The sequence below is a fragment of the Acromyrmex echinatior genome, chromosome 10 (genome assembly GCF_024713525.1).
Source record: "Acromyrmex echinatior isolate Ae372 chromosome 10, ASM2471352v2, whole genome shotgun sequence".
In the NCBI taxonomy this organism is placed as follows: Eukaryota; Metazoa; Arthropoda; class Insecta; order Hymenoptera; family Formicidae; genus Acromyrmex; species Acromyrmex echinatior.
Window position 1 is genome coordinate 2,308,084 of NC_141861.1, and position 18,124 is coordinate 2,326,207.

General features: G+C 30.4%; 1 protein-coding gene and 1 long non-coding RNA gene across 8 annotated transcripts in view; one reads left to right on the plus strand and one right to left on the minus strand.

Moving 5' to 3' along the window:
* Positions 1-18,124, plus strand: part of Mp (collagen XV/XVIII-type protein multiplexin) — a 303,083-nt gene that overhangs the window by 242,631 nt on the left and 42,328 nt on the right. For 5 of the 6 annotated variants that reach the window (XM_087410339.1, XM_011067447.2, XM_087410342.1 and 2 more), the window contains exon 5: positions 5,902-5,973. The exons of the other annotated variant lie outside the window; for it this stretch is intronic. In XM_087410339.1, the coding sequence (XP_087266465.1) occupies positions 5,902-5,973 (72 nt within the window). The remainder of the gene's footprint in view (positions 1-5,901; positions 5,974-18,124) is intronic. 6 annotated transcript variants of the gene reach the window in all.
* The window catches only part of LOC147908208 (uncharacterized), a 195,969-nt gene that overhangs the window by 157,365 nt on the left and 20,480 nt on the right, over positions 1-18,124 (minus strand). The window lies entirely within an intron of this gene.

Here is an 18,124-nt window from a genome sequence, read left to right on the forward strand (position 1 = left end):
ATGAGATACAATCATAATACTGTTTCCGTTTCCGGTAGTCAATCGTCGATCGAAATCGAATCTTACACATTTGCTCATGTCATTTGCACTTCTATCAAGACATTGACGAATACGTGTTCATTAACATGCGACGATATTCGTATCTATCTAGTCGCGTTAGTTTAACCGCCCAATATGTCCGGCCATACATTGATATTCACTACAACTTTCTCTTAATACATTTGCTGAATTTATTATAGCTAAACTATCGGACAACGTGTACACTAATGCGAAATCTCTCAGATTTCATAATCATTTAAGTTTCCATCCAAGAAATTCATCAAAGAAATTTTCATTAAAATTAATTGTTAATTTCAATCGTACCGGTTATTCGCTTATTCTAACAGACGAATTAACTCATTAATCCCACTTAATTAATCTTATTAATTAATCGTTCTGTTAAATATGATTATTCCTAATATTTTAATAGCAATGTCTCTCCAGACAAGAATTTCTTATTTATCTATTCATTATTATTTTACATATGGTAGTTATGCTACAGTATTTAGTTGCTTTTATTCTATTTAAATTAAATTAGAAAAACATGTTACTATGTTTATATGCTCGTAACACCCAAATAAAGATAAAAAATGCAAAAAAATTAAAATTTAGAATTTCTCGTGAATATATATACGTATAAATGTACAGAATTTAATGGAATCTACCTTGGCTGTAGAGGAGTAAAGTATTCCTACAAATTATAATATAAACTATATATCTAACAAAAAATAATCAAGAAACAGTTTCACACTGAAAAATAATATATATTTTTATAACAATTTTAATATTTTGTTAAACTATATTACTGCCTTTTCTAAAAAAATATAATAAATTGAGAGCTTTATATTTATGGCCAACGTTGCAAAAAACTTACACTACTGATCTGTATTAATTTTTCAGAATTAGTATTAATTTTGAATTCAATTATATATTATATATATATACACATATATATATATATATATATATATATATATATATATGTATATAAAGACTTTACTAATATTCAATATCATTATTATTTTATACATGCATAATATAATGTGCACACAAATATCATTAAATTTGTATCACTTCTTGAATCAACATCGCATGACTTTTATTCAAAAAGAATTAAATGCCTTTTATTATGTTTGACGTAGAAGCACTCAATGCGTTTTACATAAAAGCCGTCTATCCGATCCTCTCTTTCAGCCTCATCTGGTATCCTAAATGCAAAATCCGAGATTAATCCAGTGACGCTGACAAAATTCGCGGATTAAATCACTCGGATTTAGTAAACGAAACGTGACGAGGAGATATTCGACTGGTGAGATTTAATGGACAGACGTCATATCATGTCAAAAATGCGCGTGTTGAATTGATGCCTCGTTGCATTCTCAGATCCGGAAACGACAGAAACAGAGGTTTGAAAGAGAAAAATGTAGGTGCGAAATAGTATGAGCTTTATTCTCTCGCAACGCTGTCAGAACAATACAGTATGCACTGAAAGCATTAGCACAGTATTAATTTATCTGTAAAATGTATTTAAGAGGATCAAGTATAGGATCCCATGTTTTGGAATCATATTGAGAAATAAATTATGGCAAATATTAGAAATAAGCACTAAACGGCTTGTTTTCCTTTTCTTTCTTCTTCATTATCCATTATGATTATTGTTAATAGAATTTGTGCTATCCGTGAACAAATCCTTTAAATATGGCTTTATGATAATCTGGCTTGTGAAACTAATTTCGCCCACGCTCATGAGCATCATACCAACATGATTTAATTAAAGTTTCTTTTAATTTTTTAAATTCTTTTTTTTTCATAAAAAATGATAATGTTCTTCATGGTTAATTAATATAACAAGATATTTGTACATTGTTAAAAATAAAATGTTAATTTTAACTTTAGACGTATATGGACTTTCCGAAACATGCAAAAATGTTAAAATTAATACAAAAATGTTATTTTAACATTTTTATGTCTCAGAAAATCCACTGTATGTCTTTAAGTTAAAATTAAATTATATAATACAATTATGTTATTTTTTATAATATTATATAATATTTTATATATAATATTTTATAATATTTTTAATTGACTTTCTTCATATATTGTAGAAATACTTACTTAAAAGACCACAACTTGATGTCTATAAAGCTAGCACTTTATTTGGATAATTAAAAGTGTTACCCCGGAATAATCATTATTTTTTGAAAATTAATAAAATAACGTGCTAACTTTATAGACACGAAAACTTATAATATAAGTTCTAATATATCAAAAACTTTAATATATCAAAAGTTGATTCACTAAATAAATACTTTAAATTAATAAAAATTACGAATTAAAATTGATTTATCAAATTCATTTATTAGTTACAGACATTAATAGTGTAATATGAGTAGCTTTGAAAATATGTTTATCTTGATTCAGTGGACTGAATTATTGTCATTTGAATAAACGTTCCTACATATTAGCTTAATCATTTAACGCTTAAGTAGCAATCAGTATTGTTTAACATAATACAATCCAAAATACACGTACGTAAATCATAATTTGGGTTAATTCGGGCATCGTGAGTGCATTTCTCATACTAACCACGAGGAATATTACAAACTGACATTTACAGTTGCAATCAATTGTATGTGTAACATTAAAATGTACTCTTCCATGCGAATATTTTACTTAGCGCCGAAATTAACGCATTCGTTATCATCGTTCTCTTACTCAGCATAAATTTTCATTTTATTAAAGAGAATAGCCGCATTTATTTATCAATAATTGAATACTTTAGCAACATGCAAATTTTCCACAGATTTAGTCGCGACCTATTTTCTCAATCCATATTGCCAATTACGATTTATTTCGACTAAAACTAATCAAATTTCCAATAAGAATATAATTAAGCATCAATATTAATAAAATCCAATAAAAACAAAATATTAATAAAACAGCAATAACATGCTTAACAACAAGAATAAGAAATAAAAATATGAAACAAATTTATAGATTGCATTCTAAATAAAATCGGTAAACATATTATTTTATTATTATTTATTTTATTTTATATACATATGTGTGCGTGTAACTTCTGACTGCTTCTAAGAGAAACTATAGAAAAAATAAAAATTGAGTCAAAACATCAATAAAGTCAAAACATTATTTTGTACAATTAAGATATTATCTATGTTGCCAGGTCATTCACTAATGCTGTCTAATAATATAAAGGCAGAATTTGTAAAATCAAGTAATATTCACAAAAAAGCATCTAATAAATTTTAATAGATAACGAGTTAAAATCGAGGATAAAAGTATCTTCTACTATGTTCTCTTTATATCTTTCGAAGATAATAATATTGAATAGTAAATTAAGAATATTTGATCGACTTTACTCACAAATATTTAATCTGTATAGTCAGCTTATTGTTCGTATTCATCACAATAAATTATGATATTACGACCTCAAATATAAAGGCTATTTGTAACTGAAGGAGTTACGGTAATTCCATCGCTAAGTTTGGAACCGATGCGGGCGAGAGTTAAGTATTTAAGACGCTGTTAAAGTTTCACAGACTTTCCCGTGGACTCACTGCCCGAGCTTTTTGAAGTAAGCAGCTGCAAGGAACTTTGCTATATATAAAACATGTTCAGGACACATACGCACTCTTTCTCTTTATCTTTCTCCCCCCCCCCCTCTCCTCTCTCTTTCTCTTCTTTTCTCTTCTTAATCTGATATGCCCGGAAAATTCTTCTAAATATTGGACCATGCGGTCCAGTCTAGATTTTACAGGCCGTACAATAATCCTCACGGTATATGCCCTCAGCTAACTCAATTCCCTCTCCTCGTGTTCTAATAACTCGACGAAAATTAAGCTTATTCTTGTTATCTCCGCTCTCAATTCAACAGACTCCTTTCGCGCGCAGGATTAAATTTGTCTAACTCCAATTGAGGGCCGCATATTCTTTCTGCCTAAGTAAAATAATTGATGCTGACTTAATAAATTAAGAAAGAACATAACGCAATATTGTGACTTTTATTTTGTACTGAAATAAATAACGTCTTGAATTTTAGATTTTTTATCTATTTGTTTTAAATATACTGCTTTTACTATTAGTTCATAGGTATCAACGAGAATTTTTGATGAAGTAAAAATTTAGCATTAAATATGAAAACTATAGATATCAAGAATTTAGATAAATGAAAATAATTGAATTTATTATAATATTAATGTAAATAGAAAAGTTATCTATAGAATAGAAAGATCATTGAAGTATATGTATATCGAAAAAATATTTTAGATATTACAGACGCCGAAAATATAAACGACTCTCACGAACAGATATTTTCCCCTTCTCTCTCATGCTTTATAACAGGCTTTAACTTCCAAGACGACTAACATGCTATAACGCAGTCAACCTCAGTCAACCTCAGTCATCACGCGTAGAACGTTCGTAGCGAAAGGTAGTCAGAAGTCGGAGAAATCGATCGCAATCGAAATCGTTATCACGATATGCACAAATGTTCGACATTTTTCTATTATTTCGCGACTCTTCATGCAAATGTGCACTGCTGTGAAACAATTACTATTTGAAACTCGTTTTTCGACAATTAAATTTTATTGCCTATGTGAAACAGTGTTCAATAAAAAATTGTTAAATAATTGTACATTAATAAGGAACTCAATTGAGTTTAAAAAGTTATTTATTTACGCACGTGCACGTTTGAGTTTTCAGAATATTTTTAATTGCATGAAAATCCGCAAAGTTATAACAATCTTGTTTGTATTACGGCTAAAACCATGAATATTAACTGTTTAATAATATATACAATGTTAACAAGTTCAGAATATGGTTTAATCTCCCGCAAAGGTATAGAATGTTATGAGAAAAAAATTTCATAGTTTTCCTCGGAATTTTAAAGGTTGTTATTTGCATTTTTGACAGTTAAAACCGACATGTGTAATGATTCATTATGCTCTATTGTTTCCCTTCGCAAAATATTTTATCAATGAATCAATGAAGTAGATAACCGTAGGCAAGCACATTGCCGATACAACCCTGAGCGACTTTTCAACTGTACAAATCCGCGGCAGTTGTTTCGTGAACGAAAAAAGTATTACGACTGCAGTAGACTAACACAACTGGTGGGAAAAAAAAAGAAACAAGCTTTTGCACCGACCGAAAACCGTAAAATGCACCGTAAAGCGCGTTACTGCGGGCCATTTAGAAAGATCGATCGATCCCGTGAACACTTTCAGAATGATCGATGCACCGTCCCAGTATGCCGGTTCCTTTTTCCAAAATAGAAGACTGGAATCGTTGCTAGTGCGGAGATAAATCACCGATTTTCTCCAGTAGTGTGTATTGAAAAATACGAGAATCATAAATTGTGGTAATCTTGATAATATACAAAGTTTCAAAAAGCAATCTATTATTTATTATCGTGCATATATTTAAAAAGTTTTTATATATACCAAACGGAAGACATCAACTTATGACACAGTTCGTCAAATATGTCAAGTATTTGATCGAATTAACCGATTCTTCATTAAAAAGATAGGCGTCGCGACTAAAGAATAACAAAATGCTATCTAATGTATCATTATTTCTATAATATAACAACTTGATGATCCTTTTCTGAGAGCCCTCTTAATACACGATGAAGTAAAATGGCCGTGTTATACATTTTTATTTCATGTTTTTTCATTATTTCTTTAAAATCTGATATCTCATAAAAGAGATAAAAATGTTTTAATGGGAACAGTGTTCCTTACCAGAAGAAGAGAAAAGGAGCAGAAACGAAACTCGTGAAACAAGACGATGAACCTTATATGTCGTATGATAGTCTACTATTTCCTGGCTATTTATTTAAAGGGTCTACTGCAATCTTTGAAGTTGTACGCCGGTCATCCTTCGGACCTTGTAAAGTGCACTGCTGATTTTGACGTAAGTACACATTTTCATTTTTTTTTATTAGGTATATGTATATAATTTTTAATCAGAAATATAGAAAAATATTCGTTGAAAATATAGCAATGAAATTACATCTCATTTTAATTCACAAATATTATAGGTATAATAATAAATCATCATTTTTCTAACGTGTTGAAACACTTTCAGAATTTACACTTGTCTCTTATTTTTATTTCGTTGTAATTTAATTATGTACTTTATATTTTTGAAATTTCTAAAAAATTTTTAAAATTTTATTAAATTTTATGTCATAATATTTAATATAAAACATTGATAATATTTTATATGGGCAAAATAAGTATTTGTGCAAATTTTTTTTAAGTACAAAATAATTTAATATTGTATATTGCAAAAGAAAATACAAGATTTTCAATATGATCTCAATATAAACAAAAATTGTATATTAGCAAATAAAGGTAGCGATATTCGATATCGGCAAAGAATGGGTAATGCTACTTTGTCGCTCAATCATGGATGCTTGAATGTCCGTGATTATCGTACAGGATATCCTCGACAATTTTCGAGGACTGGTTTCTCCATAGCTCACCTGTGCCGCCCAGTGGGGTCGGTGGATACCCCTTGCGGGCAGCAATGTGCTGCGAACGGATCGCGGTGAGTCAGCAACGATAAATCGAGCGATTTATGAAGCGGCACGGCCAACGACCATTCTCGAGGAATAATGTCGGGATCGATCTACGACGTTGAGGCGGGTTGTCAGAATTTTTAGACGCCCATCAGCCCTGTTAATTGTCCCAGACAAGAGTCGGACGCTTTTATATGGCATGATTAAATCAATTCTCGATCATAATACTGAACTAACCACTTAGAACACAAAGATGCTCTTTGAAAAATATTTTAAACATTTAATCATGCATATTTTTTATCTGCCGAGTGAAATAATTCGCGAAAAAATATGTAAAAATTAATACTGTACATTTTATATAAAAATATAATCTTTTTACTTTTACATTTAACTTTGTACTATGTAGATATTTGTTATTAAATTTTTTTATACATACTTGTAACATTAATAATTTTTGTGTTTAACAGGTTCAATAAATAACTGTCTATGCCAGATTTATAAATTGGTTTAAAATTAATTATTTCGTATAATACAACACACCAATATTTTTCGAAATTTATTTGCTAAAAATATGAGAACAAAGAACTTTTCAAAAATTTTATGGATACATATTTTCATTAAGCTAAAATTAATTTCAAGTTTATCAAAAATCTATCATTAAATTCAAGCTTATTTTGGAATATTCATGTATGATAAAATAATTAATTATATAAAAACATCGTTAGATACATAAATTATATCAAAAAGTATTATTAAATCACAGATAGTTTTTCCAGCAAGCACATTTATTAAAGTGCTCAGTAAAACCTGTTTACGTTAATTATCCGCGATATCTCTTACAATTTCCGTGGTAACTTTTATCAGACAGGGCTAATTTAATCGATCACGCAAAAAGCTATGTGGCTAATTAATGTCGCAGTTTTTACACCCATTTTACGCTCTAGATATACGTCGTGGCCATTAGTGGTATTACAAGATTACATCACAGCTCATTACGATAAGTTACTATTATATTACGCGAGAAAATGTGATTTGTAAGTAATACTTTTACGCAAGAAATTACTGAGTAATCTGTGGATTGTCCATTTGATGTAATACAATGTCGCGTTTATTAATATCCATAAATTATAAAATATTGAAAACCTACAAACCTTATGTCTTAATCTTTTAAGGTTCCTATTTCCTCATCATTACTGTCTCAGATCGTGACATCAAAAGCAAGAAAATACAATAAAAATTCTTATAAATTATACTTGAATAGAAACATTTGTTAATAATGCAACATTTAAAATCGATAAAATAGATTTATAAAATCTCCTCCAAAACTATCTTTTTGTTTCGAGGAGAAATTAAATCATATTTATTTCTATATATTATTACATAATTTAATAATTTTTCAAATTAATAATATATAGAAAAAAATATGATTTTATAGCCGTGAATATATCATTTTTTATTACACGACTAATTTCAAATATATGGTAATTTAATTAATGAAAAGAAGAATTTCCAGTACCTATATTTTACAAGTCAGTTCCATCGATTGAAAGTGTTATTTTATTGAAACATATTTCCATATTAACATAATTTACAAGAATTTTTATTGTATATTTTATATATCGCTTCTGACGTCATTGACAATCTATGAAATAGTGGTGAGTGAATGAGGAACTTTTAATACAATTCGAAATTTATTTTTTTTCTTAGCACAGATTTAATTCGATACTATATTTTTTACGTTTTTTCTAACATTCAATATCTTGGTAATTAAGCATCACGTTAAAATTCCGTTCGCATAAAATCCATTTGGAATTAAATGAAGAATAAGGATTGATTATCTCTATTTGCACTGATGAAAGTTTCTTCATGGAAGACCGTTTAATTTCAATCGCTTAAAAAGAAAGTTTTGCCAGTTTCATAAGAACTTTTTCTCACTTAACTGTTCTTAACACAATGCAAAAGTTTTTGTGTGTGTGTGTATATATATATATATATATATATATATATATATATATATATATAGAGCTCGTTTCTTTCAGCCATATCATACATAGGTACTTTTTTCTACAAATCATATTAGAACTGTCAAGTTATCCCATAGAAAAAATTTCCCGCGAGCGTTTACGTAATCTCTTTAAAAATTATGCAGAGATTTCAACGGCGCGCATCGTAAGCAGGCATGATATTTTGTCCCAAGTATAATTATATACAAACTTTACAGTCACAAATTTTCTCCAAATTCTCATGAAATTTCGTAATAATCACTTCTGAATGCCACGACCTCGAAATCATTTCGATGTAAATTCATTCATTAATTCATTCGTTTAACTCTATCGCTTCGCGAGATCACAAAATTTAAAAAGTGAATATTTTGTATATTTTAGAAAGAAATCCGGATTCAAATCCTAGTAGAAGTAATTTTCGCAGTAAATTATTCACAGTTTTTAAGATACTTATTAACATGAATATTATTAAATTGCTTGTCAATATTAATACTCTAAGTCTGTTCATGATTGCATTTCAAGATTTCGACGTGCGGTTTACAGAATTGGATATTTGTATATATAAATATTCAATTCATAACCGAAACATTGAAGCACTAAGATCTGTTTTGGCTGAAAATAGGATTAATATTTCTCTCAATTGAATATTTTGTATTTGCATGTTTGAAAAGAAATTAATCTAACGCGACATAATGTTTATTCAAACGATATTATACGGATGTACATATGGATGTAGACATTTATGCGGATACATCGCATATGTATGTTACACGTTCGTGGAGTTTGCGTTTCTAGCATAAGCGATACAAATAAATCGATCGGCATGGATTTCATTAAGATTCAAAACATCTCACCGTTGCTTAGATTAGAAAGTCTTAAGATTTCAAAGGAAAGTACCATTCTCTAAAGACGACACTTTCCTTCATCATCGATTTTCCTTTCCTTTATCGCATGCAAAATACAGACAATAATGTTACATACTGCAATAAAAATTCCATATTTCATTTATCGTGTATTATTGAAGTTTCGCGATCGTGTAGTGGTCGATAATTAAAAAAGTTGGCGAGCAGAGCCGAGCATTTGCTTGAAAGAGATTGCTGCAGTAAAAATGCATTATACCTAAGCGTAATATTCGCCGTAGCATTTTTTCCGCTTAAAATTAAAGTCGGTCGATCAACAATTAATTTTTTAATGGCACTGTCGTGAAAACATTAAATTCCGCTATTTCATGCACTGATCCATCTGACTGAAATGTATCGAAAACTAATTGGGCTTTTTCGATAGATTAACGTGCTTCATCAACTATGCGATTGGGAAAATTTGTAATACGCAAATAAAGCGATAAACACAACTTCGTTCGGTGTCTCTTAATCCCGTCGTTTTACAAATATCATTGATTATGCATATCGCAAATCTCTTGCATGCTATTATAAGTAGATACATTATTAATTTCTAAACTAGCGACGAAACATACAAACAAATATTTTGAGATAATAATGATAATTTTGTAACAAAAGCAAAGTTATTTATATGGAATATAGTAGGATAAATTCCTATATCCTCTTCGTACTATTGCTTTAACTCTCCAGAATTGACGCCAAAATCTGTAACAATTATTGACCCTGGAAATTTTTTCCAGCCACTTTTATTACAGATTATATAATAAAAAAGCTAATTAATTACAAGAAATCAAAAAAAAAGAGATAACTTGTATAAGAAAAAAATAAATACTAAATTTATTTTAATAATAAAAATCCAAATTTGCAGACATAAAATAAAGAAAATTAAATTATTGGACATTTTTGACAAAGAATTAAAAATGTCCAAATATAATATATGTTATAATTATGTTATAATTTGTATATATGTTACAATTGAGGGATCTAATTGACCCACCATTATCTCCAGAGAATTAAATTAAAATAAATGCTTTTGTTGCTACTTTCAGCTAAGAACATCTGCTTGGTATTTATTTACGTGATCCCTAATATAAATATACATACGTGTATATACGTACTTATTGAAATTATTTCACATTTGAGTTAATGATAAATAAATATATAACTATTAATAGGTGCAAGTATTTGCGAAAATGCTGTTTCTTCCCTGTCGCGAGTTTGAGTGCAAACCGAACGCGGGTTCTAAATAACGAGTCAAACATTCCGGCCTTGTATGGGACCGGCATGTGTGGGAAGTACAATTTGTCTGCGCCGACATGTCGGCGGGAAAAAAATAGATTCCGATTGAATTTAATGCTCTACGCTGGCTGCGTACACTCCAATCAGCCGGAGTATCAAAGAGCGAACCGGGGCAACCCGATAAACGATCAAGAGCGAAAAGAAAGAGAGAATGAGAACGGACAAAGACGAACAAGACACGTGCGGTCGAAAAACGATTAAAAAAAATAGTGATAAAGAGAAAAAAAAGATTTTAAGATAGAAAAAAAATATAAAAAGCATTCCGCGTTAATTCAATTTTCGATTATACGATAGCATCATCGATCGATTAATCGTCGATCGATAGACCCGCACTTTTATTCGTTCGTCCGGCATGTAACAATGTATCTTTCGCGAAGCACTTTCTGCCCGTCTGACATCCAATCTTTCTTTGACTTTACTTTTTTTTTTTTTTACTGTCTCGTCTAATCGGCTTACTCGCGATATGAGCAAACACCCGTGCTACTTGAACGAAATTTATTACATTAAATGAATAATCCCGCATTCTTATTTATCGGTAATTTATAGTCGTCCGTTTAATTCGGCGGAATCATCCACTCCAATTCATTTACTCATGAACAACTCTCGCGTCATATATTTTTTCACCCCCGATTAACGCTCAAGTAACAAAATGAATGAAGAATGATGGAAGATTTAGCGTGCCAATTTTTATCGCGATACAGACATCTCATTTTCTCCATTACAGCGATAAACTCGATCGTATTCTACGCCAAGTTGGAGCCAATGGTTTTGTTATAAATAAGCCAGCCTTGTATATAAACCGTGTCCAATTTATACGCGTCCCCCTTAAGGGCTCGATCCGCGATACATACCATAAATATTCTCCTTCGCTCCTGCTATTTTCCAATCTCTTGCCACTCACGTTATACGGTAACGCGATACTACCGTTTTACATGGTAACATGCAGGATATCCAAGTCCTACATTTTGTTGTAATGACGAAATATCAAGGCGCACGTAACGAAGTATTATTTCACCGGTAACACGTAATTATCGTACTGTCGGTGAACGAATGGAACAAATCTTGAAAAATATAGAGCTTTCCTGTATTCATTACCGAGGATATTGTGGTGAAAAATATCTATCAGTAAGTAGAAATCTTAAAAGATACATACAGCCAATGCAAAAAGTATTCGTACAAGGAAAATTTTTATAAAGAAAGTCCTATTTGTAGAAAATAAATATTAACAATTTTATAATAATAAATACGTTCTGTTTTAATATAAACGAATGAATTTCGCGTGTGTTCCTAATCTTAAAAGCCAAATTTCTGGACTGTACGAATATTTTTTGTGCATTCAAATAATATCATTTTTAATTTTTGTTTATTTTTAAGATATTACACGCGCGCGTTATTTAATTATTTACATCTTTTTGGTATATATTAGATCATTTAAAAAGTATCCGCGGTTTTTTGTTCAATTTTTGAATGAAAAAACCGCGGATACTTTTTAAATGACCCAATATAATTTCGAGAATAATATAGTCTACTTTATTATTTATGAATAAATTGCTAATTATCCGGCAAGAAATAACCGTCAATTAGACGTTGAAACAATGTCGAATTAATGTCTATATGATCGTATCGATATCAATTTGATATCAATTTGATGAGTCGTAGGATAATGTTTAGTTTTTAAAGAAAGGTTTTTTTAAATATATTTTCCTTATACGAATGCTTTTTACATTCACTGTACGTGTCTTTTATTGCACGTTTTCTGAGATATCCAAGAAATCCATAAATGAATAAAATGTTGCCGGTAAAAGGATATTTAAATAGGCCGCATTTATGAAATGCTCACATTTTCCACATTCTTGTATAAACGATAAATTATCGAGATGTTCGAAATAGATTGGTATATAATTCAATTATATTACACGTAACTGTCATCCAGCCTCTCATTTTCTTTGTAAATAAATTGGCATCAAGTTTCATAAAATATAAAACTCTCATATTTTCTTTCTATAATATTGTAATATTTAAAAAAAATACTTTATCATACACAGAATAATTATACAGTTCTTATAAACATTTACGATACAAGTTACTAAAAATCTGTACATCATAAAATACTGTTTTTTTTTACACATGAATGGTTTTGTTGACGTATCTAAAAATTTAGCCAGATACAGATCTGGAAATAATTTCGTTGAATCATCAAAATAATTATGCAGGATGCTTAAATATGATGAGTAATGCTATAAAAAGTTTTGATATTCTAGTAACCAACTTGAGTATCCCACATAATTATATTTCGATGATTCAACAAAATTATTTATAGATCTGTATGTAGCTAAATTTTTAGATATTTCAGCAAAACCGTTCTTTTCATGCATATTTTATAAAATAAATAAAAGCGTATGAAAAGAGAGTAATCACTTCAATTAAGTTTTTTACGTTTTTTTTTTTCAATCGAATTACTTTTTACTTATTTCTCGAATTACTTGAGAATGAGCTTTTGTTGTTGGTTTAACAGGAAACGTATTCACGATAGCCGTTTTGTCTTCCACTCTAAAGGTACAGGGTTTCGCGAATTTCTTCTGAAAACGGAGACGTTTTGATCAATGGCTGGATATCAATATACAAAGCGCAATGGTCAATTTTGCAGTACAAAGGAAGTATTCTTACGCTGCAATTTTGCATACAAACTCCAAAATCCTTCTTTCTAAATATTAAATTTCATGTTCCTCTTAGCTCTTAATGATAAAAACATTTTATATATATATCTCATATGTACTAATTTTAATATTAGCTTTAAAAATACTACTCTTTTGTCTGATTACATTAACTGAGATGTGACTTTTAAGGGGATCCTAAAGCCTCCTGTTTTACTGATTAAATCATGTAATTTTTGTATAACAAATACTTTTTTCCTCTTTCAATTTCCGATTCAAAAATCCTTTTCCAGAATTAAAGTATACGCATTGATATGGGAAGTAGAGTCTATGCCGAGAACGATCAAAAATTTCAAAATTGATATATTTTTTACGATTTTTTAGTGCAACATAGCGTCTCAGCTGTCAAGTCGTTACAACATTTGCTTGATATGAAAGCTCTGCAATTTATAGGGGAAGTCCAGGCAGCGCGGACTGAGAGACTGTTAAGATTGAGAAGAAAACTTGACACAATTAAGATTGAGATCAGAAACCATTTTTATTCTTATAAATCTTAAAGGGTTTAACTTTAAAATAAAATTTAAAAAAATTAAAAAACTTGAACATTAATATATCGTCTTAGTTAAAATATAAAAAAAGAGAAACCATCCGCTTTGTCCGACCCTCTCCCCCCCCCCCCCAGGCAAAGCGAATGGATGACTAGAGCAATGCAAATAAAATTTAAAAAATTAGAATTAGTCTTGGCAATCATAAAAGTAGCTACCAAATCCTCTATATGTAGTGCAGTCTTCATGGGCCCATTTGATGAACCACTGCACTGACTGCACTAAATCAGTCATACATAAATCATCATACTGCGTTCAGAATCATCGTCTGGATGCACCTAGACGTCATTTTATCCTTGTTGTTCACCAATGTTAAACAAGGATAAAAAACATCTCGATGCACCCAGATAATAATTCTAAACGCAGCCCATCATTGTGATAAAAATGAGATGTAAACATATGCCTTTCGTACACTCGAAAGATTATCTGTCCCTCCGTATTCCCAGTATTTTCATTGTAAAGAGCTCCGCACAATAAAAGGAACAGGGAACAGAGAACAAAGAATAAGAATTTCAACCTATCAGAAACTGTGTATTCCACAATACATGATTTCTGATAGGTTGAAATTCGTATTCTCTGTTATCTGTTCCCTGTTCCTTTTATTGTGCGAAACTTCTAATCATATACCGAGTAAAGAGGATGGATCATCCGTTTTGCCCCCACCCCAAAAACCCTATCTGGCGCGAATTTGGAAAGGTTAGAATAAGTTGAAGCACAAGTTGAAGTGAAAAATTTAAAAATAACCTCGAATTCACGTTTATAGACATAGAATTCTCATAAAAATTATTCACACTGATTAAGAAACAATTATAATAATTGTTAATAGATAATAATTAAGCTATGTAGCGAAAATCGCAAGAAAACATTCAATTTTCTATGTGTCTCTAATAAACACAATCATATGTCGTTTCGTACTTTCATAGCGTTGGTCATTCTTTCAACTACTAGAGACTCATAGCGCTATCTCAGATAGATAAGCGAAAATAAAAGGTATTCGCTTTACCCAGGGTATCCATTTTGCCCGGACTTCCCCTACGTACGAAATAATGGTTCTCAGACACGTAGTTTACACGAACAAACAACGTCGAGTTCTTAGAATTAAATTTGAACGCTTTATCGCGACAAATTTGTTATACGAAAATTGACACGAATGTGCGACTGCGTATCAAAGATTACGTGAAATATTAATGTGGTAGTATACAGGTTTTAACATATTTCATCACCCATCATGAGCAGGTAGAGTGAATCGAACTAAGTCGAAAAGTCCTATATTATTTTACAATTTTCGCAATAATTAACAAGATATTAATTATTAAAAATTGTCAAATATTGGTCTTGAATAATTTTTTACTCAAATACTATCAACTTTATAGAAAAGCTGCAAGAGACAAAAATCATTTATTTTCTTCTCATAAAGTTCTGAGAATTTTTTCAGAATTGTTTAATATCATATTTTCTCATGTTGGTAAAAATAAGAAAATGCAGTACTAAAAAGTTGATAAAAAATTCTGAAAAAATTTTTAAAGTTCTATGAGAAGAAAAAAAATGATTTTTGTCTCTTGCAATTTTTCTATAAAGTTGATAGTATTTGAGTAAAAAATTATTCAAGATCAATATTTGGAAATTTTTAGTAATTAATATCTCGTTAACTATTGCATAAATTGCAAAATGGTAGATGACTTTTCGACTCAGTTCGATTGACTCTACCTACTCATGATGGATGACAAAATATGTTAAAATCATCCTGTATAAAGACATGTCGATGTGTGGCATGTCGACCTCTGGTGACTTTATCGGAGTTCGAACATCGCTCGAATATTCCACTTATGCATTTCATCTTTTATTGATCATATTTGTAATTATTAAAAATATTTTAACATCAAATATAATAGTGTACGTTGTTTCTTCAGTCAGTTTAAAATTTTAAAGTAGTTTTAAGCATTAAGTTAATATATTAAGAAAATATATGTAAGTATTATTTGTTGCATTAGCATTTATGGTATTTAATTTTTAAGAATTTTCATAATTAAAATTTCCACAAAATTAAAAACTGTTAATAGATTTTATTTTACGTTCGCGCAATTCCTTCTTAATTTTAAATCCAGAAGTCAGAACAGAAGCAATCCGAAGGGAAATGCATCTATGTACCGACCTCGATTCGAACTTGTTGCATTAAACAAGCTTCATTGCACTGTCCATAGATGCATCGAAAATAGCAATCAACCACATCAAAGACGAAACTTCGCACGTGTAATCCGAATTCTACATAGCGAGACTTGAATTTAGTGAGGTTGGACTGGCAATTGCTAGGCTCAAAATACATCTACGAAAATACATCCACTGCCCAGACGTATACATATGAACGATACAGGACAAAATTTCAGAAGAACGCATTGTAATGCGCTGAGGCGCATCGACCTTTTTTCGATAACAAATCACGACCAAGAGAAATTAAAAGCATTTATCGATACACATTGACTCACAACAATTAATTAGAATAATATAAAAATATAAAATAGAATAACATAAATCATACATTATAATTGCAATATTTCTTTTATATCTCCTGTATAATATAAATCATATTACTTCCGAGATATATTTATGGCTAATTACATCATTGCAATTATAAATCTTCTTGAATCGGATATCACAGTTATAAAATACTAACGTAAGAAATAACATGCGAAATGATACGAGAGATCAATAAATATGAATTAATTCAGAGATTACGCGCGACGCGATCTGAATTTTTGATAAAATGACGTTTGAAATTAATAACAAATTCTCTCCGAACCGAATAATTTCTAAATTAATTTAATCGAATAGTAAATAATTACAAATATAAATTCATATAACAAAGAATACAATCATCAAATTTATTGGATCGACCTACATTATGCAATGGAATCATTAATAAAATAAACAATCATAATTCCCACCTCTCTTAATCTATTTGCATCATTCAGATCTCTGTTTTTCAGATCTCATTCCGTTCATTCGACACTACATTAAATATGGATCTCATTCGATATTTCATTAAATATGCATTTAAAAGGCTCTATAATAACATCGAAACGGAACCATTATCGTTGAATTTATTAGATAGGACGCTGTGGTCGATAATTACCACGTCCGATACGTTTCTGTGTCTAAACAACAGAACGCCGTATCCTTTGGAACATGCCGTTAATCATGCGATCCGCCCTAAAGTTTGCTTAGACTCTCGGCTCCCGATTAAGTAAAGAGGTTACGAGAATATATAGGAGAATCCTGACACGTGATCGTTAAGGTTTCAAACGGCACGTAGAAGATGGTTTTGACGTTAAAACCACGGTAATTATCCAATCCCGAAGAACATACACGAGTTGATATAATCTCTTAAATCTTGCATACAGGACGTCTACTTTTGATATGAGAACAGCGCCGGCTATAAATCAGGCGACACGCTTGTTTCGTGTCGTATATGGAATAATATATTTTGTGCTTTATTTAAATATTTCTGGCGTGATATGTGCGGCGCGGGGCTTTAACAACGGTACTTAATGTTATTGACGAAAGAAATATCGGTGGAAAATAAGAACGATTCGATAAAAATGGCGCAGTGAAAACGGCAGTGATTGGAAAATCCGCTGCTAAAAATTCTGTTGGAAATATGCGCACGCTCGATATAACGACAAGATAAACATTTCGGAAATGGTTGGAAAAATCGACATGGGCGCAGCTCCGCGTATTTTTACAATAAACGAAATGTCCAGCGCGCTAACCCGATTGCTTAAAAAATATAACTAATACCAATTGACAGATGGGAAACAACAGTTTTTACGCTTGTCCCCGAATAAATTATTTATCTTCGCTTCAATTCTACATCACTTTACTCTACATCGACTACCCTCCTGTTTATCGGCTTGAAAATAGTTTGCATTAATTAATTAATTTGTCGAAAGTATAGCGATTTAAAGAATTATTCAGAATAAATAAATGATGTATAAATAGAGTGATATATACAAAATGAGTTATTAATAAATAATCAATCGAAATGCACTCTTCTGCAAATAAAATGGGATAGATCCCAAAACTA